The sequence below is a fragment of the Leucoraja erinacea genome, chromosome 11 (genome assembly GCF_028641065.1).
Source record: "Leucoraja erinacea ecotype New England chromosome 11, Leri_hhj_1, whole genome shotgun sequence".
NCBI classification, from domain to species: domain Eukaryota; kingdom Metazoa; phylum Chordata; class Chondrichthyes; order Rajiformes; family Rajidae; genus Leucoraja; species Leucoraja erinaceus.
The window spans coordinates 42,429,439-42,456,634 of record NC_073387.1 but is presented as its reverse complement, the minus strand read 5'-3'; the positions used below and the strand labels follow the sequence as shown (position 1 = coordinate 42,456,634).

Genomic DNA, 27,196 nt, shown 5'->3' with positions numbered 1-27,196 from the left:
TTTGGACACATATGATAATAAATGCACCAGTTGCTTTTGATATTATCAAAAAAGTCAGTGTATGTAAATGTTACTTAGCTTTACCCACAAGTTACATTAAAATAAACCTGTATTTTTTTTATACACACATCTGATAGCCTGGTAAAACTGTGGGTCTGACACCAAAATTCCTAAGAGTACTGGATTATTAGATTTCTACCGTGGTTTAAAAGACAAAACCAAGAGTCACGAGTTCAAAAGCTGTATCTAGGTCTGAATTATAGGTTAGGTGCCAACTGGAAAGAGTGTTCAAACTTGTGCACCACACCAGTAACATTGTCAAGACAAGGAGTACAGAAATATTTAGCAGAAATAGAACAGGGATGCAAACTTTAGGTTATAAGCACAAGCCTCAAGGTGGCCAATGGGATGGACAGTCATAGATTAGAGTGAAATCTCAAAATTTATGAAGATTTGTAATCGTTACTGAAGAAAAGTAATTCCAATGGCAATTGACGACAAGAGACTAAATTGTAAAAGCACCAGAAGCAGGAGTTTAAAATAGGTTGAGTTATGATCTAGCAAGCACCACCGAAAGGTATTAAAAATATACCAAATCCAAGGAAATGGGGGAAAATACATCAAAAACAAAGTTTGCAGGACGAGAATATTAATTAGTAGCTTGTTCAACAAGCCTACACGTGCTGAATGAAAATCACACATTTCTCAACCTTCAAAAAACGAAGCAATTTAGTATATGCTTCTCTCAATAGCCCACCATTCAAGAATAAAACAAAGCAAATAGCTGAAGAATTCAGATTGAAGCTTTATCTGAAGGACAGCAAGTTCAGTGCACGACAGCTGAAGAATATCTAACAAATAATACGTGAACATGCAGGGTACATTTGGGCAAAGTCAATTTCTAATGCAGATCAGTTTAACATCAAACTAAATTATTTCATAAGAGCTTCATGTGTAGCTGCAAAATTGGTGCAATTACACACCTACTTCCTTTCGAAGTTTTGCGATGCAAGTGTCACGCAGTAATACCTAATACCATCTGCTATGCAATTGTCCAAGAAAGATGACATTATATGGTGGAATAGATCCAGTGTCAAATTTAATAGGCTCTCAGAATAAACTATGTTTTAGATACCAACTTTTAACTGTTGAGGTACAAATCTTGATTATGTATTATCAAACTACATGTAGATGGTTCCTAGCAATCTGGATAATGCAAACAGAATCTTAAAATACAAATGCAGACACAGTCTCAGTTGCCAGATGCTAATTTTTTTAAAGAAACACTCAGACTTGCTAGCAGGTTCACAACATGGTAATGTTCAATTTGTCTTGTACCCTGTCAGAGAAATACTTAATGACTTTAGTAATCAGTTTATTACACAGATTAATCATTTTGAACATACAAGCTCCAGGAGAGCCTTTGGGTCATTAAATATACACAAGTTCAGTCATGAATTTTTATCCTTACATCCTGGTGAGGCTAAGATTAGTTAACAAAAACAAAAAAGAAAATTAGAGTTATTAGCAAGTCATTCACTGCAAGCCAAATATAAACCAAAATGGTAACAGAAAATTGAATGATTGGCTAACTAATAACTCCAATCCATTTAACTGTTGAGGGAGACAATTGAAATTTCATAGGACACGTGTAGACTTCCAACTTTCCATCCCAACGTTTAACTAGAATGTAGATTTGCATCCTTCAGCATAAAAACTGCAAAACATTAAACAAATTAAAGTTCTTCCTTCTATTATTCATAACCATTATGAGTTTAAAAGAATTCCAACATACATTTATAAAAGGGAAAGTTCGCATCCCCGGAAGCACTTAAACCCTGAATTTTTAACAATCTTGTTACAATGACTAGGAATGCTTTTAGTCTCACAAACAATGTTATGATTGAAGAACTGGACATTAACATTTGCTTTGTAAGTAGTCAGAATTTCAAACAAATGAGAGGGGCATTTCTATCAGCTGTTCCAAATATGTACACAAAACAACGCAGCACTGCTGGATCAGGTGAACATGTGCACAGGGGAGAGGCGTGGGCTCAAAGAAAGCAGTCAAATGGAAACCAAAAAAAATTGTTTTGCAAGTTCCCCCAGCTGTATTTTAAGAGGTTCGTCAACATTTTAATGTAATCACATTGCATACTTCTGAGTCCATTCCCGAGCTATTCTGTTGTACCTAGAAGTAAGAGAAAAGACTATAAAAGTAAAAAAAAACATTATCTTGTTCAACGTTTAGTCAGAGATTGCAGCACACGGAGTAGACATTTTGCTCACTATGTCAATTTGTCAAAAGAGCATTAAATAATTCAATTTAACGATACAATATGTTTTAGAAGTTACTATTTAAAAGCAGAATAAGCACTTAGCGTAACCTAGAAATGCCGACACATTATAAATGGCGATACCATAAAGTTTCTGCATTCACATTTAAGTGAGATTCTGGTTCACTAAAGTAGGAGAGAATAAAAAGGATCAAACCTCAAATATACTTTAGTTGCCAATTTGATGGCATGCAAGCAAGCATGCAGGTACAGCAGGCAGTGAAGAAAGTAAATGGCATGTTTGCCTTCATAACAAGAGGATTTGAGTATAGGAGCAAGGAGGTCCTATTACAGTTGCACAGGGCCCTGGTGAGACCACACCTGGAATATTATGTGCAGTTTTGGTCTAATTTGAGGAAGGGCATTCTTGCTGTTGAGGGAGTTCAGCGTAGGTTCACTGGGTTAATTCCCGGGATGGCAGGACTGACATGTAATGAAAGAATGGGTCGACTGGGCTTGTATTCACTGGAATTTAGAAGAATGAGAGGGGATCTTATAGAAACATATCATTCTTAAGGGATTGGACAGGCTAGAAGCAGGTAAAATGTACCGATGTGGGGGAGTCAAGAACCAGGTGGGGTCACAGTTTAAGAATAAGGGTAGGCCATTTAGGACTGAGATGAGGAAAAACTTCACCCAGAGAGTTGTGAATTTGTGGAATTCTCTGCCACAGAAGGCAGTGGAGGCCAATTCACTGGATGTTTTCAAGAGAGTTAGATAAAGCTCTCAGGGCTAACGGAATCAAGGGATATGAGGAAAAAGCAGGAATGGGGTACTGATTTTGGATGATCAGCCATGATCATACTGGCTCGAAGGGCCAAATGGCATACTCCTGCACCTATTTTCTACTTTTCTAAGGCAGGAAAATAGAAAAGCACAATAGGGATGGGTACCCACTGATCAGCCTGGATGTGGTAGGCTGAATTGACTGTTTCAGTGCCATAAGTGTATCAAGATGCAAACAATCATTCCGCATTTACCCAAATTTGTGTTTTGTCCCAAAGCTCAAAGGATCGAAATAACTAAAACAAATTGCCAACATCGATAAAGAAACTTTGCCAATTAGATTCAAATGCAATTTTGCAAGCAATGTTTAATTTCAAAAGGCTTACAAGATATACCCCATTTAGAATGTGTAGGAAAGAACTGCAGATGCTGGTTTAAATCGAAGGTAGACACAAATGTCACCCATTCCTTTTCTCCAGAGATGATGCCTGTCCCGCTGAGTTACTCCAGCATTTTGTGTTTACCACCTCACTTAGAATGTAAAAACAGCATTTCAAATTTAGGACCATATAAACTACTTTGCATTGGTGGCACTTTGGAGCTTAAATATTTAATACATGTACTCACTTTTCTCTATCTGTTTTGTAGATACGTGCAATCTCAGGCACTAGGGGATCATCTGGATTTGGATCACATAACAGTGAACAGATGGACAAAAGAACTGAAAGAGAGAGTTCAAACAGTTAAAATGTTCACAACTCCATCATCTATGGCTAACCTACAAATGGCGCCATTCATGATGTCTAATTGCAGCTAAATAGGCATTAATTAATAAGAGGTATAGAACCACAGAACAGTTCATTTCTATCTGTGTGTTATCAAGGCATCTCCTTCCTCAGAAGATTAAGCCAAGGAAGTTTGGCAAGACTGCTATGACTCCTACCAACTTTTACAGATGCACTGCAGAAAGCATCATATCGGGATGCATCACAACTTGATTTGGCTACAGCTCCCTACAAGACTGCACAGAGTTGTGGATGTAGCCCAGTCCATCACAAACCATCAGTTACTTTTGTTTAAGACTAAGGTTAATAATATTAATTAAGTGTAAGACAATTCTGCATAGCATTCTAAAGGCATGTTTCAGGTACATAGAAACACAGCATATTTGCCCAATCTGCATCAGAACATCTGCAGCAGAAGTCCTTCCGTGCATCTGAGGTACAGCTGTGTTGTGAAATCTTTTTAGAATGTATGGCATTTAGCACAATGGAAGTGTCACAGAATATGAGAGATCTGTTAGTTCATTGTTGGAATGCAAGATCAATTCAATGATTTGTGGCACAATAAAGTGTACAGAATCCTGAGCAAAAAGCAAAGTTCTAGAGAAGCTCAGCTGGTCAGGCAACATTTATGGGGGCTATGGAGAGACAACTGACTGATCAACTTGAAGGATTCTGGCTCAAAATGTAATCTGTCCATTCCCTCCACAGATGCTGAGGACCGCGCTGGGTTCCTTCAGCATTTTACTTTTGCTCAATGATGTGGTAGTCAGCGTACTATCTGCATACAGATACAACTGCAATCAATTTACAAGAATTTATGACAGATGGGGAGAAAATTTACAATTTGCTAATATAAAACATCACTTCATTACTTTAAAAAAAGTCTGCACCCTCAGTGTCACCTGAAACCACTGTATTGCAACCATGAGATGGAACAACCACCTATCTCATAATCACTATGGAATTCAGAAACTTTAGATCTTAGTCGTTTCTTATAAACACAGACCAGGTGCTGGCATTGGTTCTGCAGTATTCCAATTAACAACCTCTCTCTACTCATTAGTGCCTCGTTGCTTGTTCAATTTGCCTTTATTGTTGTTTAATTAGCTGACCACACTCGGGTCATTTGTTTTCATTTTTTAAGCTTTCTGCTTGCTTATAAATGTGTTCCTGTATAGATTATCCACCGGAAGAATTACCTTTCTTTGTAATAGATGACGGCAGACCAGAGTAGTTCTAGCTCTGCAAGTCTTTATTGCAAATTAATTTGCTAAAGATGCAAGTTTATATAAAATATTCTTGTATTCCCAAAATGACTCCGTTCTTGGAAAACATCTTGGCAAGTAGCATTTTGTAACTTAAAAAGGGAAAATGCATTGTAGGATTTCAGTGAGCATGGAGAGTGACACACTATTGGAAAAATATAATGACCCCATAAATAGAATATAATAAATTGAATATGAGAGTGAGCTTTGTATAATTATAATCTATTGTTATGGCTTAAAATAGATCTTGTGGCCGAAACATTTTAGGTTTTAGTTTTGCTGATCTTTAATTTTCAAGATTATTATTTACATTTCCTGGGCAAAATGTGCATCTTAAAAACAGTATTGCTGCAAGTTGTACACTACTTTTGAGCTGAAAGGAGTAAATAAAATCTCACCATGATGGCCAGTGCTCCAGTTTTTATCCTGGAATATCCAGGAACTAAGATTAAATTTGTTGTTGTAAATAACCTGGGAGTAAAAGCTCAACTAGTATTTTAAAAGGACTTTTTTGGAATTATATTATTAATGCGTCCAAAAGTCTGTGCGTGCTTATGGTTGCGGAAAGGAAAAATATACTTTAACTGTGCAGCTTTTCTTTCAAACCAAATGCTCTGCAATAATCTTATATATTATATATATATTACTAAAACTCTGTTCTTGACCGGTTTCGGCTTTCTGTGCTGCGGTTTCCGAGAGTACGCCGCCACCTACGGCTGTCATTTTTGGCCACCTCGCTCAGAGCCCCCCTCCGCCGCGTGTGTGCCGAGGATTTTTCCCGTCGATGAAAATTGACAGAGATATTAATATTTTTACAACATTCCCCATTCTCTCTGCTGCCCCTGCTGGAGGGAGGGGGAGCGACTATAAAACCAGGAAGTGGTGTGCCTCAATCAGTCTCTGCAAGTGGTGTGCCTCAAGTGGTGTGCCTCAATCAGAGCTTTGAATGACACTGACAAATGTCTACAGCACTCAGTACCCTCAATTTGGTTTGAAAATGAAAATATGGTTAGAGGTAAAAAAGCACTGCCTGCAAATAGTTGTTTGGGTTTGGGTTGAAGTAAAAAGGGCCTCCCCCCCCTCCTCCCCCCCCCCCCTCTCTCTCTCCCCCCCCTCCTCTCTCCCCCCCCCACGCCTCTCTCGCTCCCCACCCTCAAATCCAGCCCCTCTCTCTCCCCCCCCCCCTCTGCCCCCCTCCCTCCCTCTCTCCCCCCCCCCTCTCTCTCCCCCCCCCCCCCCCTCCCCCCCCCCCCCCCCCCCCCCCCCCCCTCCCTCCCCCCCCCCCCCCCCCCCCCCCCCCCCTCCCCCTCCCCCCCCCCCCCCCCCTCCTCCCCTCCATTAGCGTGAGTGCAGGGGGGGGTGGTAGTTAGTGTATGACGCTGCATGCCGCCTACCCCCCCACAACCACACGTTGGGGGAACAGACCCAACGGGTCTGCACTTGGTCTAGAAAGTAATATAATTTCCTCTCCCAAACCAACCAAGTTCAATCTATTTAAGAAGAAATACGTTGTTCACTTTTTAGACAGCCCCAAGACCATATATGCTGCAGATGCTGGAATCTAGAGCAAATAATAAACTGGTGTGGAACTCAGGTCAGTCAGCATCTGTGGAGGAAACAGACAATGTTTCGTCAAGATCCTTCAGTTCAGATGAAGAGCACTGACCCAAAAGGTTGACCAACTATTTGTCCAGAGATTTTGCCTGACCACCAAATTACCCAGCAATTTATTTTTGCTCAAAGCTCAAACATAATGCATACTATTTATAGAGAAAAATGAAGATTGTTGATCTCTCATCAGAAAGATGACACCTTGGAGCCCAGCACTACAGAGAATGTGAGTTTGTGATTTTACATTCTGAAATTAGACTTCCAACTCAGTAACATTTGACGCATTACAGAAATGAACAAATTGACAAACATAGCAGTCTTAAATTCTATGAAATTCCCTATCCAAGTCTAAAAATAATTCTAAAAACAATGCAACACTGACTACCAAATCAGCTTACATTTGGATTAGTGGTAGTAATATACTGCAAGTGAAACTGGAATATAATTTCATTCAAAATCTAACAGCAGGTTAAATTCAGGAACTAAAATTAGAGTAGCTTGTGGTAGGAGTTGTGGAGCGTTTGTATTACCTATTTGACAACATCAAAATATTGCTCACTATGGGGTATGCTTGTTCAAAATTTGAACAAAACATTTTAAAGATATCCGTCAGTAATGAACCACACTATTAAAATTAATGCAAACAAAGATTTAATGATTCCAGTCCGAAAATGGGTCCCGACCCAAAAGGTCAGCTATCCATTTTCTCAAGAGATGCTCCCTGACCTGTTGAGTTACTCCAGCAGTGTCTGTATCTTTGGTATAAACCAGCATCTGGAGTTCCTTGTTATTATATTTAATGAATTTATGACAGATAAGATTGACAATAAGGAGCAGATTTGAACATTTCACCTGCCCTCATTGCATACATTTTAAACTACAGAAGTCAATGTCAACTCTTAGAGCATTGGCATCAGCACAGATAATTTCCATCAGTCCTTAGATCATTTCCATCAGCCCTATTCTCTTTAATTGTTTCCAAAATTAATTTTGCCCATCTCTCCCCTCTGATTCTACCACTATGCGTCAACATCAGGAGCAACATTATTGCAGCCATTCAACATTCCAGCCTATTTTTTGGATTTAGCCAGAGCACCTGGAGAAAACACATGGGGTCACATAAAGAACATACAAGTCCTATTCAGTGTTGTTTAGAAACCATATTGTTAAAGATGTGTGGCAGTTGCACATTAGTTCAACAGTAGTACAATTCGCTCTATAAGCATTCTTAATGTAAATTTCTCGAGTGTTGTTAAAAACATACAATTAGCTGGAAGTTAAGTAATTGCTGACTATTGGGAAATTTGATTAAGCAACAAGGGAAGGATTGACGGCTTTTTATACACGCCTTGCAGCGCCCACAATAAAACTAAAAATAACAGATGCAGGTAGCAACGCAAAACATTTTCCTTTTAACTTTGTTACAATTGTTTCAGTGCTTCCAAGTAATGTAGTTTTTAATATTATAATACATGCAATTAAAAGTAGTATTTGACTGTGTTAATCTGGGACTACAACTCTTAATATATACAGCATAGCAAAACTCCAAATAGTTTGTCTAGAATGTTACCCATGCAGAATAGATGACATATTTGTAGGTGAACAACTTTACATCTGCTTTCATAAGCAATGTATTAAGGACCCAACACTGCAGAAAACTTGATTTATCATATTTTGAGCTAGAAACATGATTTATTCACATTAATGCTGAACTGTTACTTATGACTGGTTAATTTGTGACTGAGGTGTTCATTCGAAGGTCATGCATTATAATTCATCAAAAAGATCCAAATACCTTTTGAAATAGTTAATGCTGGGGACCATTGTGACCGTAAAATATCAAGACAGATGCTGCCATTACTGTTAATATTTGGATGATAGATTCTTGTTGTAAATGCAACCTAGAAAGATATATATGGTAGTTAATCTCAATTCAAAAGTCAAAATTAAATGAAAAAAAAAGACGTAAATTAATCAATACTTGCCTTGGGCGGTTTGAAGGGATAATCTGTGGGAAAGTGAATTGTCAAGAAAAATACACCACCCTGATAGGGACTGTCATTCTGTTAAAAGAAAAAGTTTTAATTAGAACAATATATTATCCAAGTTTGTTTCATTCTTCAAGTTTGAGGGTAGTGATTCTTTTAAAACTTACCGGCCCCATTATTGTGGCTTGCCAATGGAACACTGCAAAAAAAAAAAAAAAAAAATCTTAAGTCATATATTAGTGTTGCTGCAAAAAACAAATCAAGATACATTTAAAGATTTTAATGATCAACTTACAAAATGTACTTACTGTCATCTCCAACCGGACCTGCTGAACACTGTGCTGGCGGATCACGGGCCAAATCATTCAATTCCTAAAGACCAAATTTGAAAAACAATTCAGTGTTTCTATTTGAAAAGTAGTGGTATTCAGTGCAAAGTAGACTGTGTAACGTAACGATTAACTCTGTGACACGATTCTGTGTGATATCAAGGAGCACTATCCATAGCACAGGCTATGGACCAGACAACATTCCAGCTGTTGTCTAAGTAATCTCTAGGAATTGGAACAAGTGGAATTACAACACTAGCATCCACTTAACAAGAAGAACTGCGCCAAAAAAATCCTGCTCACAAAAAGATAAGGCAAATCCAATTCAGCTAATTACTGCTCAACTGTCCATCCTCCATTAAAAAACAATTGACAAAACACCAACACCATTAACAACCTACTCGCCAATGCCCAGTTTGGACCACCAGGATCACTCAGCTCCAGACTGCTTCACTGCCTTAGACTTAACATGGGACCCAAGGGCATAGTTTCAGAATACACCGCGGAAACAGACCCTTCGACCCACCAGGTCTGTACCAACCAGCGATTCCCGCATATTAATACCATCCTGCACACGCTCGGGACAATTTTTATATTTACCAAGCCAATTTACCTACATACCTGTACATCTTTGGAGTGTGGGAGGAAACTGAAGATATCGGAGAAAACCTACGCAGGTCATGGGGAGAACGTACAAACTCCGTACAGACAGCACCCGTAGTCAGGATCGAACCTGGGTCGCCGGCGCTGCAAGGCAACAATCCTACTGCTGTGCCACCATGCTGTGCACCATTGGTAAAATTGAAGTCAATGGATATCCAGTTGGAAGAATCATACTTCAGACAAAAGAATGGCTGTGGTTGTTGAAGGGTCGACATTCAAGCACCAGAACATTTCTAGTCCCCTGGGTCTAAATAATTTCAGCGGGAATGACTATCGTTCCATAAGTTGTACATTTACTGATGATTGCATAAGTTATAACTCAGCACATGAAATAACTCATGCATGAATACAACAGTTTATAGTTTTGTTTATTGTCACTTGTACTGAGGTACAGTGAAAAGCTTTTGTTGTGTGCTATCCAGTCAGCAGAAAGACAATACATGATTACACTCAAGCCATTTAAAGTGTATTGATACATGATAGGGGAATAACGCTTAGTGCAAAGGAAAGCCAGCAAAGTCTGATCAAGGATAGTCCGAGGGTCACCAAAGAGGTAGATAGTAGTTCAGCACTGCTCTGGTTGTGGTAGGATGATTCAGTTGCCTGACAACAGCTGGGAAGAAACAATTCCTAGAGATTACTTAGATATGGGCTAAATGACATCCAGTGCCTGCCAATGACCATCCCCCACAAAGCCCGACCATGTACGTTTGGCTTAAGTATGACATTATTCAGGGTAAAGCATCCTATGTCCTCCCACAATTACTCAAAGCATGCACTCCATCCACCACGAGTAGCTGGTCCTACTGAACCCCCAATCTTCACCACCCAAATGGTGAAAGACGGCAGGTGCATAAGAACACTACCAACTGTGTATTCCCCTCCAACACACACACCTTCATGACTTGGAAATAGTGACAGTCCATCCTTTTTTCCAAGTCCTGACACTTGCACCCAACAGTAAATACATTCACAAGGAGATCTCTCTGCAGCGATTCAAGCCAATGGCTCATCACTACACTCAAGGCAATAAATACTGGATTTATTGGTGATGTTCAGATCCTCTCAAAGTACAGGATGTTATAGCTTTATGAAAGCATTGACATGCATGGAGGCTTGCTGCATCTACAGAACGAATGAAACTGAATTTTAAATACCCAACCCTTAGACAACAGGAATAAAGTGCAACGTCCACTCGAGTCTTGACACCAACTAAGTTTGAGACTGATTGTATCTCTCTCCCCCCCAACATCAACCTCATGCTAGTTCCATGGCTCTTCATATGCTGGAGGCATTGCAATTGTAGCCCCTTCCTCTCTTTCTAAATGTGTTTTATCAGACACAATAAAAACTTCCTGAACAATTAAATTAAAAACTCAACTTATTGTTTTCAAAAGCAGATAAAGATTTTGAATATGAAATGAAATGACTGGGTCAGTGCAGGAGAGTGTTTGTCAAGATTAATGCACAAAATTCCATCAAAAACATTTTCAACAGTTAAATGCACCAGCATAACAAGTTTATTTGGTCACCTACTAAACAGTGCACAGTATAATTCCTATGCTCATTTTTCAATGGAAATTTTGGGGTGAGGAGAGGGGCATTTCATCAACCTTGCAGCCCCTTAGAAGTAATTGTAGAGGCATCCGAGTAATCAAGATATCCAACTATAATTAGTAATTACTATTTAAAAATAAGGGGTAAGCCATTTAGAATGGAGATGAGGAAACACTTTTTCACAGAGAGTTGTGAGTCTGTGGAATGCTCTGTGAAGCAGAGGGCGGTGGAAGCCAGTTCTCTGGATACTTTCAAGAGAGAGCTAGATGGGGCTCTTAAAGATAGCAGTCAGGGTTTATGGGGAGAAGGCAGGAACAGAGTACTGATTGTGGATGATCAGCCATGATCACATTGAATGGCGGTGCTGGCTTGAAGGGCCGAATGGCCTACTCCTGCACCTATTGTCTATTCACTTTCAAATAACCCACTTTTGTAATGTGCAATCTGCGGCATCAGCTGATGGTCAGACCACTTACGGTCGAACCCTCGTCAGTGGTTACGAGGGCTATCACGTGACGTCATGGGTTAAGGGGAGTGTCCTGCTACATAAGCAGATCTCACCTTGAGATCAGAGGTCGGCAGGTAGCTGAGCTCGAGACAACACCCTCGCTCAGCGGCAGCAGCAATGACAATATGTTAGAGGACCAAACTATGTACACCAACCATGTAATGTCTGAATAAAGCAACTGTTTATTCACCATGTTTGGTGCCGCTACAAATCCACCTTATTCAGTTGAACTCATTAAACATTGCAAGTAATGAGATGAAACTTGAATCTGCATATTCATAGTCCAGATATTATTGCCTAGCAATGCAGTTTTAAAAGTTTTTGTTAATGAAATAAACATAGAAAACTGAAGATGTATACAACAGATACTGGAACAAGAGCAAAAAGGAAAACTCAATGGACTGATAATCTACTTAAAATCATTTCACATGGAAAAGTAAAGTTCTGGAATCAACCCATGCTTATTTAATGCAGGAAGGAACTGCAGATGCTGGTTTAAATCGAAGATCGACAGAAAATGCTTGAGTAACTCAGGACAGGCAACGTCTCTGGAGAGAACAAAATAGGTGATGTTTCGGGGTAAGACCCTTCTTCAGTCTGTCTTTGGTTTACACCAGCATCTGCAGTTCCTTCCAACACTAAATAAGCATGGAAGATACACAAAAATGCTGGAGAAACTCAGCGGGTGCAGCAGCATCTATGGAGTGAAGGAAATAGGCAACGTTTCGGGCCAAAACCCTTCTTCAGACTGATGGGGGGTGGGGGGGAGAAGGAAGGAAAAAGGGAGGAGGAGCCCGAGGGCGGGGGGGATGGGAGGAGACAGCTCGAGGGTTAAGGAAACACCCACTAGTATGGGCGTTCCACCCCACCAGCCGGCAAATACAACAAATAATCCTCCGCCATCTCCAACGTGACCCCACCACTCGCCACATCTTCCCATCTCCCCCTATGTCTGCCTTCCGCAAAGACCGCTCCCTCCGCAACTCCCTTGTCAATTCTTCCCTTCCCTCCCGTACCACCCCCTCCCCGGGCACTTTCCGTTGCAACCGCAAGAAATGCAACACCTGTCCCTTCACCTCTCCCCTCGACTCCATTCAAGGACCCAAGCAGTCGTTCCAGGTGCGACAAAGGTTCACCTGTATCTCCTCCAACTACTGCATCCGCTGCTCTAGATGTCAGCTGATTTACATCGGGGAGACTAAGCAGAGGTTGGGCGATCGTTTCGCCGAACACCTCCGCTCAGTCCGCAATAACCTACCTGAACTCCCGGTGGCTCAGCACTTCAACTCCCCCTCCCATTCCCAATCCGACCTCTCTGTCCTGGGTCTCCTCCATTGCCAGAGTGAGCAACACCAGAAATTGGAGGAACAGCACCTCATATTCCGCCTGGGTTGCGTGCGTCCGAATGGCATGAACGTTGAAATTCTCTAACTAAATAAGCATGGGTTGATTCCTGAACTTTACATTTCCATGCAAAATGGTTTCTTCAGACAGAAGGGCACCGAACCGAAAAACATCACCTATTCCTTCTCTCCAGAGATGCTGCCTGTCCCGCTGAGTTACTCCAGCATCTTCTGTCTATCCTTGCTGATTTATAATAGACTAGACGGGACCCGTTGAGAGGGCTGGTCCCCCAACGCAATATTCCACCTCTCCACCAACTCCAATATTGGTGGCTAGTGGGGGGAGGGGGGGGGGTGGGGGCTTTCTGGAGAACTAGTATGGGTGTTGTGGGCTGAAGGGACTGGTTTCCAGAGGGCTAGTATGGAGATTGTGGGCCAAATGGATTCATAGGGTGACAGTCAGTCACTCAAGCCTGATGTGCTGGCAGCTCACTCACAGCTGGTGGGCTGGCAGTTGACTCACGGCTATTCCTTGAAATTCCACTTCAAGCAGGGTGCAAGGCCACCAAATTCAAGCCTCACCACTTCAAGCAGGGTGCAAGACCACCAAAATTCAAGTGCAGTTTCATACCACTTCAAGCAGGGTACAAGGCCACCAAATTCAAGTGCAGCTTCATACCATTTCAAGCAGGGTGCAAGGCCACCAAATTCAAATACAGTTTCATGCCATTTCAAGCAGGGTGAACCCACCATAAAACCACACAAAACACCACACTCACAGTTCAGTAGACATTCAGTGTGTTCAGTTGATTCACAGCTCAGGCAGAGTCGTGACCTCTCCCTCCCCCATCTTGCAGAGACTGAGCCACACCCACATTTCCGGGTTTTATAACCCACCCCCCTCCCACCAGAAGGGGTGTGGCCTTCATGGCATGATCGACAGGAGAGAGATTCTCAACATTTTCTAAACACTAATAACCAAAAATTACAGCCATAAGTGGTAGCGTTTTATCTAAAATCAATACACAGTGCAAACAGGAAGTTGTCAAGTTTAGACTTTTAATCATTTGCCTTAGTTCAAACCAACCACCGCCAACCATTTGCTGTGCTTTAGTTCAAACCAACCACCGCCAACCATTTAACCATATAACAATTACAGCACGGAAAAAGGCCATCTCGGCCCTACAAGTCCGCGCCGAACAACTTTTTTTTCCCCTTAGTCCCACCTGCCTGCACTCATACCATAACCCTCCATTCCCTTCTCTTCCATATGCCTATCCAATTTATTTTTAAATGATACCAATGAACCTGCCTCCACCACTTCCACTGTAAACTCATTCCACACCGCTACCACTCTCTGAGTAAAGAAGTTCCCCCTCATATTACCCCTAAACTTCTGTCCCTTAATTCTGAAGTCATGTCCTCTTGTTTGAATCTTCCCTATTCTCAAAGGGAAAAGCTTGTCCACATCAACTCTGTCTATCCCTCTCATCATTTTAAAGACCTCTATCAAGTCCCCCCTTAATCTTCTGCGCTCCAGAGAATAAAGACCTAACTTATTCAACCTATCTCTGTAACTTAGTTGTTGAAACCCAGGCAACATTCTAGTAAATCTCCTCTGTATTCTCTCTATTTTGTTGACATCCTTCCTATAATTGGGTGACCAAAATTGTACACCATACTCCAAATTTGGTCTCACCAATGCCTTGTACAATTTTAACATTACATCCCAGCTTCTATACTCAATGCTCTGATTTATAAAGGCTACCTTACCAAAAGCTTTCTTTACCACCCTATCTATATGAGATTCCACCTTCAAGGAACTATGCACGGTTATACCCAGATCCCTCTGTTCAACTGTATTCTTCAATTCCCTACCATTTACCATGTACGTCCTATTTTGATTTGTCCTGCCAAGGTGTAGCACCTCACATTTATCAGCATTAAACTCCATCTGCCATCTTTCAGCCCATTTTTCCAAATGGCCTAAATCACTCTGTAGACTTTGGAAATCCTCTTCATTATCCACAACACCCCCTATCTTGGTATCATCTGCATACTTACTAATCCAATTTACCACACCTTCATCCAGATCATTGATGTACATGACAAACAACAAAGGACCCAACACAGATCCCTGAGGCACCCCACTAGTCACCTGCCTCCAACCCGATAAACAGCCATCCACCATTACCCTCTGGCTTCTCCCATTCAGCCACTGTTGGATCCATCTTGCTATTCCTGCATTTATACCCAACAGTTGAACCTTCTTAACCAACCTTCCATGAGGGACCTTGTCAAAGGCCTTACTAAAGTCCATATAGACAACATCCACTGCTTTACCCTCGTCAATTTCCCTAGTAACCTCTTCAAAAAATTCAAGAAGATTAGTCAAACATGACCTTCCAGGCACAAATCCATGTTGACTGTTCCTAATCAGACCCTGTTTATCCAGATGCTTATATATTTGCTGTACTTTAGTTCAAACCAACCATCTGCTGTGCTTTAGTTCAAACCAACCACCGCCAACCATTTGCTGTGCTTTAGTTCAAACCAACCACCGCCAACCATTTGCTGTGCTTTAGTTCAAACCAACCCCCACCAACTATTTGCTGTGCTTTTTCAAACCAATCACATTTTCATTTTCAAACCATATTAAGGGCATTCAAAGTCAATAAAACCGCAGTTTAGTAGACACCTGTTCAGTGTTATTCACAGCTCAGACTGAGAGACGTGACCCTCACGCTTCCCCCATCTTGCAGAGACTGACTGAGGCATCAACACTTCCGGGTTTTATAGTCCTTCCAGAAGGAGCGTGGCCTTCAGGAGAGAGGATCTCAACATTTTTAAAACACGAATAACTCTTTAATTTTTCATCAATGGGAAAAATCCTCGTCCTGCGCAGCGGAAGGGGACTCTGAGTAAGATGGCCAAAAATCACAGCCGTAAGTGGCGGCGTTTTTCTCTCTCTAAAATCAACGTACAGAACACCAGGAAGTGGTCAAGATCAGACATTTAGTAATATAGATATCTATATATCTATAAAACTCTGTGCCTGACGACTGGCTGCCTTTCTACCTTTTGATTCGTGCCCAATACTCGCAGATGTCCAATCGGAACGGTCGATGCTCGCAGATGTCCAATCGGAATGGATCCTTTTACTTTCTTCCTTTGATTCACTGCCACGCCGAATCCAGACGCTCAATCTCCCAGGTCTTTTCCATTTCGGTGGAGATTTCGCTTTTCTTTCTAAGTATCCACTCCTTATTACATTTCGTCGCCTTTAAGTACACGTTTTTGATCAAATCCTTCTCCCCCCCCCCCCCCCCCCCCCCCCCCCCCCACTCATTTTGTCGCCTCCTGCTGGCCAGCGACCATAACGGCTGCTGCCGCCCGCATTTCAACCTCAAGAGACGCCATTTAATTCGGCCTTTCAAGAACGGCTTCAGTTCGAGGGCCACGTCTCCCGTGGGGCCTGCGGGTAGGGAACGGCTACGGGTAGGGAACGGCTGCGTTGGGGGAGCAGACCCAACGGGTCTGCCATTGGTCTAGTTAGAATTAAAGATTGAAATAATCAATTAAAACAAAAGAGAAAGTTGTCCTTTTGTTCTATGGCATAAATAGAAGGAAAGAACAATTTGATTATGTAAGAAAAGTGCTCAAAGTATTCAGGAGGATACAACTCAGTTTTCCAAAATTACAATATGCATATCTGTCGAAGTATAACGTGTTTTGAAAGTTTAAAGTTAAAATTAAAATTACAAACTCCTTTGTATGCTTGAAATTAATTACAAATTTTACACAGATTACACACCCAGGGAGTTAATTCACAGGACCTTTTAATACAAAGTTGCATGTGTACCCATCTGTGGAATCTGTGGAAAAGTCAGTGGTGCCCACACTGGTTACATTAGTCACCCAGACAAAAAGAAGGAAGTCATCTGCAATCCCAAACGACTGGCAAAAAAGTATGTGATTGTGTGTTTTCAATTGAGGCCTAGATTAGCAACTACAAATTTGATCACCTTAACTTCTGAGCCACACTAAAATTCCATGCAGAGTACACAAGCAAGGATAAGAATGGCCCTGAGTAAATTCCAAAATTTTATAGATGCATCTTGATAAATTAAAGGAATCGGTGTGATGCAGAATTCCAAATTACTGGTGCCGAGTCATTAATTCATGTCACTTCCAGGAAGGGAATCCAGAAGTTATAAAGGGGAAATCCCAAATCACAGTCAATGATTCAGCAGATCACAGATTTCAATGTGCGACATTTCATAGTCCAAATGGTGAGAATCAAATACAAATTAAGAATGGGAGTTCAAACTAGTCAGGTATTACTGCTGAGCACCGTAAAATTACTTTGTGGTCTTCTAATTATTAAAATATTGTGCATCATAATTGGTCCTAGGGAAACTACTCAAGCCTAAAAACACAATTACAATTCTCTCAATTAAAATCTCTTGTATGAAATAGCCACAGGCTTTAAAAGTTATTTGCTGCTCCCTTGGCATTTTAATTTTTACTTGGCACTCTTTAAAAAGTCAACAAAAATTCATTTTATGCCTCAGAGCTGTTGAATAACCCGCCCAAAGGCTCATCGGATAAGGAGGGAGCTGGAGACGTTGGATACGAGAAGTGTAGGCTGGTAGGAATGTGTACTGAGAGAATGCCTCCAGCGCCTGTAGGGTCGGCTGCAGGAAGCACCCCCGGGACACAATTATGGCCAGACAGGCCGACTGGGCTTTGAATAATGGTGCCAAAATAGCAGCCAGTGCCTGCATGCGTAATATATGCAAAAATAATTTCACCGTAGTTACATACAGTGCATTCAGAAAGTTTTCAGACCCCTTCACTTTTTGCACATTGTTACGTTACAGCCCAATTCTAAAATTGATTAAATTCTTTTCTTTTTTATTACAATCAATCTACACACAGTACCACATAATAAAAAAGTGAAAACAGGCGTCTAGAAATTTTTGCAAAGAAATTAAAAAGAGATGAATGAAATATCACATTTACATAAGTATTCAGACCATTTACTCAGTACTTTGTTGAGGCACCTTTAGCAGCGATTACAACCTCAGGTCTTCTTGGTTATGACGCTACAAGCGTGGCACACCTGTATTTGGGTAATTTATCCCATTCTTTTCTGCAGATCCTCTCAAGCTCTGTCAGGTTGGATGGAGAGCGTCGATGCACAGCTATTTTCAGGTCCCTCCAGAGATGTTTGATCGGGTTCAATCTGGGCTCTGGCAGGGCCACTCAAGGACATTCACAGACTTGTCATGAAGCCATTCCTGCGTTGTCTTGGCTGTGTGCTTAGGGTCGTTGTCCTGTTGGAAGGTGAATTTCTGCCCCAGTCTGAGGTCCAGAACGCTCTGGAGCAGGTTTCTCAATCTGCATCAAGGATCTCTCTGTACTTTGCTCCATTCATCTTTCCCTCGATCCTGACTAGTCTCCCAATTCCTGTCGCTGAAAAACATCCCCATAGCATGATGCTGCCACCACCATGCTTCACCGTGATGGGCAGTGCCTGGTTTCCTCCAGACGTGATACTTGGTATTCAGGCCAAAGAGTTCAATCTAGGTTTTATCAGACCAGGGAATCTGGTTTCTCATGGTCTGAGAGTCCCTTAGGTGACATTTGGCAAACTCTAAGCAGGCTGTCTTGGGCCTTTTACTGAGGATTGGCTTCCGCCGGCCACTCTACCATAAAGGCCTGATTAGTGGAGTGCTGCACATATAGTTGTTCTTCTGGAAGATTCTCCCATCTCCACAGAGGAACTCTGGAGCTCTGTCAGAGTGATCATCGGGTTCTTGGTCGCCTCCCTGACCAAGGTCCTTCTCCCCGATTGCTCAGTTTGGCTGGGCGGCCAGTTCTATGAAGAGTCCTGGTGGTTCCAAAATTCTTACATATAAGAATGACGGAGGCCACTGTACTCTTCAGGACCTGCAATGCTGCAGAAATTGTTTTTATACCCTTCCCCAGATCTGTGGCATGACACAATCCTGACTCTGAGGTCTACGGACAATCTCTTCATCTTCATGGCTTGGTTTTTGCTCTGACATGCACTATCAACTGTGGGACCTTATATAGACAGGTGTGTGCCTTTCCAAATCATGTCCAATCAATTTAATTTACCACTGGTGGATTCCAATCAAGTTGTGGAAACATCTCAAGGGTAATCAATGGAAACAGGATGAACATAAGCTTAATTTTGAGTGCCATAGCAAAGGGTCTGAATACTTATGTAAATGCAATATTTCAGTAATTTATTTTTAATTTATTTGCTAAAATTTCTAAACATCTGTTGTTGATTAAGAAAATGAATTTAATCCATTTATAAAGAGGGGGTATAGTAACAAATAGTGGAAAAAGTGAAGGGGTCTGAATACTTTCTGAATGCACCGTATGTGACAAATCAAGCATTATTTAACTATTTTATGCAATTAAATTCCGATGCCGTGAAGATTGTCAACAATAAATTTGTTATCTAGATCAAGTTTCTGACTAAAGGATTAGAGAGCATGTTCCATTTCCTTGCTGATTTGATCAGAAGCAAAAACTGCACTGAACGAGAATAGATAGTTGTATAAAATAAGCCCAATGCAGCTGTTAAAGTGCAACAACGGTTTGCGATTAATATTAGTCAATAGGATATTTCTACATTTCTGTACCAGTTAAATCATAAACAGTATAATTGATATTTTTTGTTGATAATCTTAGGACATAGAACTAACTAGCATGGATCAAACATCAAAATACACAAAGGTGCCCAACATGGATGGTTTAATAAGAAACTGAATAAGGGGTGTGGGGTGTCGAATAGGATAGTTGAGGATGGAGTTAAAGGGAAAGGGTTTCTTAAATGTGTGAGCGTAGAGACAGAGGGGTGTAAAATGAGGGTAGAAGCAATAGGTAGCAAAGTGAAAAGTAAAAGTGGCAGGCAAAAATCAAAAAGGGGCACTTTTCACCATAACTGTATAAGGGGTAAGAGTGTTGTAAAAACAAGCCTGAAGGCTTTGTGTCTCAATGCAAGGAGTATTCATAATAAGGTGGATGAGTTGAATGTGCAGATAGCTATTAATGACTATGATATAGTTGGGATCACGGAGACATGGCTCCAGGGTGACCAAGGCTGGGAGCTGAACATCCAGGGATATTCAATATTCAGGAGGGATAGACAGAAAGGGAAAGGAGGTGGGGTAGCGTTGCTGGTTAGTGAGCAGATTAACGCAATAGAAAGGAAGGACATTAGCTTGGAGGATGTGGAATCGATATGGGTAGAGCTGCGAAACACTAAGGGGCAGAAAACGCTAGTGGGAGTTGTGTACAGGCCCCCTAACAGTAGTAGCGGAGTTGGGGATGGCATCAAACAGGAAATTAGAAATGCATGCAACAAAGGTAAAACAGTTATAATGGGCGACTTCAATCTACATATAGTTTGGGTGAATCAAATTGGCAAGGGTGCTGAGGAAGAGGATTTCTTGGAATGTATGCGGGATAGTTTTATAAACCAACATGTAGAGGAACCAACAAGAGAGCAGGCTATTCCAGACTGGGTATTGAGTAATGAGGAAGGGTTAGTTAGCAGTCTTGTTGTGCGTGGCCCCTTGGGCAAGAGTGACCATAATACGGTTGAGTTCTTTATTAGGATGGAGAGTGACATTGTTAATTCAGAAACAAGGGTCCTGAACTTAAAGAAAGGTAACTTTGAGGGTATGAGACGTGAATTGGCCAAGATAGACTGGCAATTGATTCTTAATGGGTTGACGGTGGATATGCAATGGAAGGCATTTAAAGACCGCATGGATGTACTACAACAATTATTCATCCCAGTTTGGCAAAAAAATAAATTAGGGAAGGTAGTGCATCCATGGATAACAAGGGGAATCAGAGATAGTATCAAAACAAAAGATGAAGCGTACAAATTAGCCAGAAAAAGCAGCCTACCAGAGGACTGGGAGACATTCAGAGTCCAGCAGAGGAGGACAAAGGGCTTTATTAGGAAAGGGAAAATGGATTATGAAAGAAAACTGGCAGGGAACATAAAAACTGACTGCAAAAGCTTTTATAGTTGTGAAGAGAATAAGATTAGTTAAAACAAATGTAGGTCCCTTGCAGTCAGAAACAGGTGAATTGATCATGGGGAACAAGGACATGGCGGACCAATTGAATAACTACTTTGGTTCTGTCTTCACTAATGAAGACATAAATAATCTGCCGGAAATAGCAGGGGACCGGGGGTCAAATGAGATGGAGGAACTGAGTGAAATCCAGGTTAGCTGGGAAGTGGTGTTAGGTAAATTGAATAGATTAATGGCCGATAAATCCCCAGGGCCAGATAGGCTGCATCCCAGAGTACTTAAGGAAGTAGCCCCAGAAATAGTGGATGCATTAGTGATAATTTTTCAAAACTCTTTAGATTCTGGAGTAGTTCCTGAGGATTGGAGGGTAGCTAATGTAACCCCACTTTTTAAAAAGGGAGGGAGAGAGAAAATGGGGAATTACAGACCAGTTAGTCTAACGTCGGTAGTGGGGAAACTGCTAGAATCAGTTATTAAAGATGGGATAGCAGCACATTTGGAAAGTGGTGAAATCATTGGACAAAGTCAGCATGGATTTATGAAAGGTAAATCATGTCTGACGAATCTTATAGAATTTTTCGAGGATGTAACTAGTAGAGTGGATAAGGGAGAACCAGTGGTTGTGTTATATCTGGACTTTCAGAAGGCTTTCGCCAAGGTCCCACATAAGAGATTAATATACAAACTTAAAGCACACGGTATTGGGGGTTCAGTATTGATGTGGATAGAGAACTGGCTGGCAGACAGGAAGCAAAGAGTAGGAGTAAACGGGTCTTTTTTACAATGGCAGGAAGTGACAAGTGGGGTACCGCAAGGCTCAGTGCTGGGACCCCAGCTATTTACGATATATATTAATGATTTGGACGAGGGAATTGAATGCAACATCTCCAAGTTTGCGGATGACACGAAGCTGGGGGGCAGTGTTAGCTGTGTGGAGGATGCTAGGAGGCTGCAAGGTGACTTGGATAGGCTGGGTGAGTGGGCAAATGCATGGCAGATGCAGTATAATGTGGATAAATGTGAGGTTATACACTTTGGTGGCAAAAACATGAAAGTAGACTATTATCTGAATGGTGGCCGATTAGGAAAGGGGGAAATGCAATGAGACCTGAGTGTCATGGTACACCAGTCATTAAAAGTAGGCATGCAGGTGCAGCAGGCAGTGAAGGCGAATGGTATGTTAGCATTCATAGCAAAAGGATTTGAGTAAAGGAGCAGGGAGGTTCTACTGCAGTTGTACAGGGTCTTGGTGAGACCACACCTGGAGTATTGCGTACAGTTTTGGTCTCATAATCTGAGGAAAGGCATTCTTGCCATAGAGGGAGTACAGAGAAGGTTCACCAGACTGATTCCTGGGATGTCAGGACTTTCATATGAAGAAAGACTGGATAGACTCGGTTTGTACTCGCTAGAATTTAGAAGAGCGAGGGGGGTTTCTTATAGAAACTTACAAAATTCTTAAGGGGTTGGACAGGCTAGATGCAGGAAGATTGTTACCGATGTTGGGGAAGTCCAGAACACGGGGTCACAATTTAAGGATAAGGGGGAAATCTTTTAGGACCGAGATGAGGAAAACATTTTTCACACAGAGAGTGGTGAATCTGGGGAATTCTCTGCCACAGAAGGTAGTTGAGGCCGGTTCATTGGCTATATTTAAGAGGGAGTTAGATGTGGCGCTTGTGGCTAAAGGGATCAGGGGGTATGGAGAGAAGGCAGGTACAGGATACCGAGTTGTACGATCAGCTATGATCATATTGAATGGCGGTGCAGGCTCAAAGGGCCGAATGGCCTACTCCTGCACCTATTTTCTATGTTTCTATTTAAACAGTTTCCATGTTCAAAACTGAACCAGAAAGCTTTTGAACAAAGTATGCCAGATTCACACATTATATTATATGCAGTATTGTTGACACCATGGTTGCAAGTTTGGCTATGCTGTCAGTGGCATTTATCAACTACGGCTCAGGCTATCAGTAGGAAGTTGAACTCAATGATTCCACGTCAAAGGTTCAAAGGTTCTTTATTAGTCACATACACCAATTGGCATAGTGAAATGTGTAATGCGAATAAACTTGGTCTCTCCACTAATTAACACTACAGCACAAACATCCTTAATACAACAAAATGGGATTCGCCTGTATAACAAGAAAAAAAAACTGCAGAACAGCTGACATTTAGATGAAATAAAGGGCAGTCTCCTCAATCTAGCTGGTACACGGCCTGGGAGGGATCAATGCTGTTGAAATGGGGACACTTGCATTCGAGAACTCGCGTTACCTGGATACACTCAAATATGAAGTTAGAAAAAAATGCACATGAACAGTTAGTAACTCCTTACATTAACTATCTCTCATCAAAGATTGGCTGCTATGCTGAATGTTTTATCATTGTTTTTAATTTTAATGTATTCAAGAGCAGGATTCACCCACCTCCTTTGCAATCTTCTTTACAGAACAATAATCACGAACATGTCAAGTTGTCTCCGATACTAGCATTGCAGAAACTTGCAGGATTAACATTTTTTAACCCTTCCTTCGTTCAGAAAAATACCTCAAATCTATCCAAATTGCGTTGAAGGATTTTGATAAGTTTAAAAATTTGAACATTTCTATTACACTTCCACTTAATCTTTGTTTGTGAAGTTTTCTTTTCTACATATGATTAAATAAGGCCATATTTCCCCCCAATTAAAATCACAGCATTTCTATCACATGCTATGAGAACAATTATTTGAGAAACTATGGATTTGAACTGAGTTCTCAACAGCAAATTCCATTTTAGTTATTTGTTCCTGCATTGCACTTTTAAATCTGGCCACGACTGCCCCAACCTGTTCACATTTAAACAGTACAGATGGGTATACCATACATAGTACTTGCACAATTCTAATTTTGTTTTTTTCTTGCCCCAAAAGACAATTGAAAATTAAAATGGCTTGAATAATGAAATTTCAGAGTTGCTGTTTGTGCTCAAAATTAATTAGCATTATATCTTAGGCCAGTCTTTCTTTTGCTCCACTAAACAAATAGGAAATGTTCAAAACCAGAGTTCAGGTGTGACAAGAATGTTTGAAAAGTTAGATAAACGAAGGTCAAAACCTTCCAAGTGGCAAACAGTGACACAGTTTCCACTTGCTAAAAGTAGAGATATATATCTCCTGTCAAACATGGTGACTACACATCGGTAAATACCTTGGAACCATATCCTGTGGCTGTCTGTTACTTTCATAAATGATAATAGTCATAGGCTTTTCTAGTCATAAAGAAAACAGGAGGTGATATAGTTTAGTGTACTTGGACAGCCAAATGATGGAAGGCACAATATTTATTTGCTGCACGCATCCTAGAGATGAATTTAGATAAAGTCAACTTAAGGACAAATTGTTGGGTGAACACCAACGACAGGTTTTATGAAACTGACCTGAATTTTTTTTAAGACATGTCATATTAGTGATAATCACAGCAAATAGTTTCATCTTAGTCACCGATGAACCGGATTTTATTACACTTATGCCAAGATATTTGTACCTAGCATTTTGCAACAATAATAGTCCCCTGGGTATTTCTATGAAGCTGTTAGCCTTCATACTACCAAAAAGGTAGGTAAAATTATTTAATTTCATTTTGATTTAAAGCCACAAAGGAGGAGAAATGTTCACTTGGTATTACTGGGTTTGGAGAAGCTTCATGCCAAGTCCAGGACAGTGAACTGAACCATTCCACACTCAGTTTCCCCATTAGGAGTTGTGCGGCACAGCAGCTGCAATCTGAAAAACAGTTTATCTAACAGCTGACAAATCTGGGGGTGGGGACTCTCCTGCTGCCGAAGTCTTTTAGGAGAGTATCTACTAAGTGACAGTCTAAGATCATTTGATGAAGGCTTGGTTGCTTTCAGGAAACTACACCCAGGGGCAAGCTGGAAGAAGCTGCCACTCATAAAAACATTGGTTGTATGCAGTTATTTGAATGCCACCATTCTCTACTCTGTTCTAGCATTAAAGTTTCGAGCTTGCTAGATTAAGAGATTCGCTGCAAGTTGATAAGACACAAAATGCTAGAGTAACTCAGCAGGACAGGCAGCATCTCTGGAGAGCAGGAATGGGTGACTTTTGGGTCGAGACCCTTCTTCAGTCTGAAGAAGTCACCCATTCCTTTCTCCAGAGATGTTGCCTGTCCCTCGTAAGTTATTCCAACATTTTGTGTCTATCTTCGGTGTAAACCAGCATCTGTAGTTCCTTCCCACACTGCAAGTTGGTTGGATTTGCTGTAAATTATGTCTGGACGTACAGCTATTTCATCCCCACATCCCATTTTCTAAAGACAGAGGCATTTATTTTTCTAAAGAAATTCAGCAAAAATGCAATTACTGAAATTTGCAGTATTTTAAAAGGGTTCTACTTGTTAGCTGAACAGCTTCCTTCTACCTCCACAGCAGTTACAATTTAAAAACAAACATGTCAGGAAGTAGCGAGATATTTTCGTAACGATTGTCATCTGGCTTTCACGTGCGAGCAGCTTTTCTGCAGATTGTTTCCCTTCATTTCGCACAATCACTCTCTGCTTTGCATATGCCTTAAGATCTCCTTCAGTTGAAAGAGTTCCTCTGTAGGCAATCTTTAATCTCGAGACATTAAAGAGCTGATATCAAACACTGAACGCAAGGGACTTCAGTTGTACATGCAGGGTTTTGAGAAACTTTAGAGTTCAGATGACACAATCTCTGTTGACCATGCACTGCAAATAGCTCGGTATGTGATATACGCACACAACACTTGTTCAATGTTCTATTAGATTTCAGATTCTATCATTTATAATTGCTTAACTGCAAAACATCAAAAACAAGTGACAAATTATATACTATTTAATAGCTTTTGAAGTTCTCCTCCTGTAAATTAATTCACAAACTTTGTGGGACAATTGGACTTGGTCAATTCTATATACCGGTCTCCTGCCAACCTGTATTATCCCACATTAGCTACTGTACAAATTGTATTTATTTCCATCTATGTTGGCATCATTGGTACTTATTGCAGTTGAGGAGGTGGTGACATGGCAGTCCATGTATTGCCTGTCCCCTATGTGGGCTAGTCAGGCAGGGCAATCGAAGAGAGAAAAAAAAAGGATGACAGGCAAAAAATAGCCGGTTTAGTTTAGATACAGCATGGAACCAGATCCAGAACCATCTAATCAATGTCAACAGCGATCACCCGTACACTGATTTAAGGAAGCCAATTAACCTACACACCTGCATGTCTTTGAAATGTGGGAGGAAACCTGAACACCCGGAGAAAACCCCATACGTTCACAGTGAGAATGTACAAACTGCATACAGGCAGCATCCAAGGTCAGGATTGGACGTAGGTCTCTGACGCGGTAAGGCAGCAACTCCACCACTGCGTCACAGTGCCGCTCAAACATTTAAACAAAAAGTGATCAGAAATTGCATAATTTAATGTGTTCTGCTGACTACAAAACAAAGGAATTTTACCTTTCCAACTCATAATTGCAGGCAGCTTTGACAATTTGCAGCCAGTGGTGTTCCTCTCATGTGTCTGCTGCTCTTACTTGATGATAGAGGTCAAAGATTTAGGAGATGCTGTCAGAGTTGCCAGGCAAGGGACTGCATTTTGCAACCACATTGCCAATGATATATAGAAAGAATATATGTTTAGGGCAGTGGATGAAGCACTAATCCAATGGGTTGTTTTCCTTTGAATGGTCTCAAGGCTTGAATGCAACTGTAGCTGCATTCATCCAATGACCATATCCCAACACACTACTTCTCCAAGTGCACCTGACTTCTATCCTGCTTCTGTTACCAAATATTAGTGGCTGGCTGCACTGACCTCTGAGCAATAACAACCTAGGCAGCCATTTGGCCCATCAAGTCTGGGCTGGATCTCAGAGTACTCCATCAGTCTGCTTCCCCAATTCAAATATTTCCCCCCAACTCCCCTCTTGCCTTCCCAAGGAAGATATATAGGCAAATTATC

General features: G+C 41.1%; 1 protein-coding gene across 1 annotated transcript in view; it reads right to left on the bottom strand.

Moving 5' to 3' along the window:
• Positions 1-1,358: 1,358 nt before the first annotated feature.
• The window catches only part of ube2d2 (ubiquitin-conjugating enzyme E2D 2 (UBC4/5 homolog, yeast)), a 38,780-nt gene continuing 12,942 nt past the window's right edge, over positions 1,359-27,196 (bottom strand). The window contains exons 2-7 of the mRNA XM_055643091.1: positions 9,020-9,083; positions 8,879-8,910; positions 8,709-8,786; positions 8,519-8,624; positions 3,690-3,783; positions 1,359-2,191 (exon numbers count right to left, since the gene is read on the bottom strand). Coding sequence (XP_055499066.1) covers positions 2,146-2,191; positions 3,690-3,783; positions 8,519-8,624; positions 8,709-8,786; positions 8,879-8,910; positions 9,020-9,083 — 420 coding nt within the window. The 3' untranslated portion in view covers positions 1,359-2,145. The remainder of the gene's footprint in view (positions 2,192-3,689; positions 3,784-8,518; positions 8,625-8,708; positions 8,787-8,878; positions 8,911-9,019; positions 9,084-27,196) is intronic.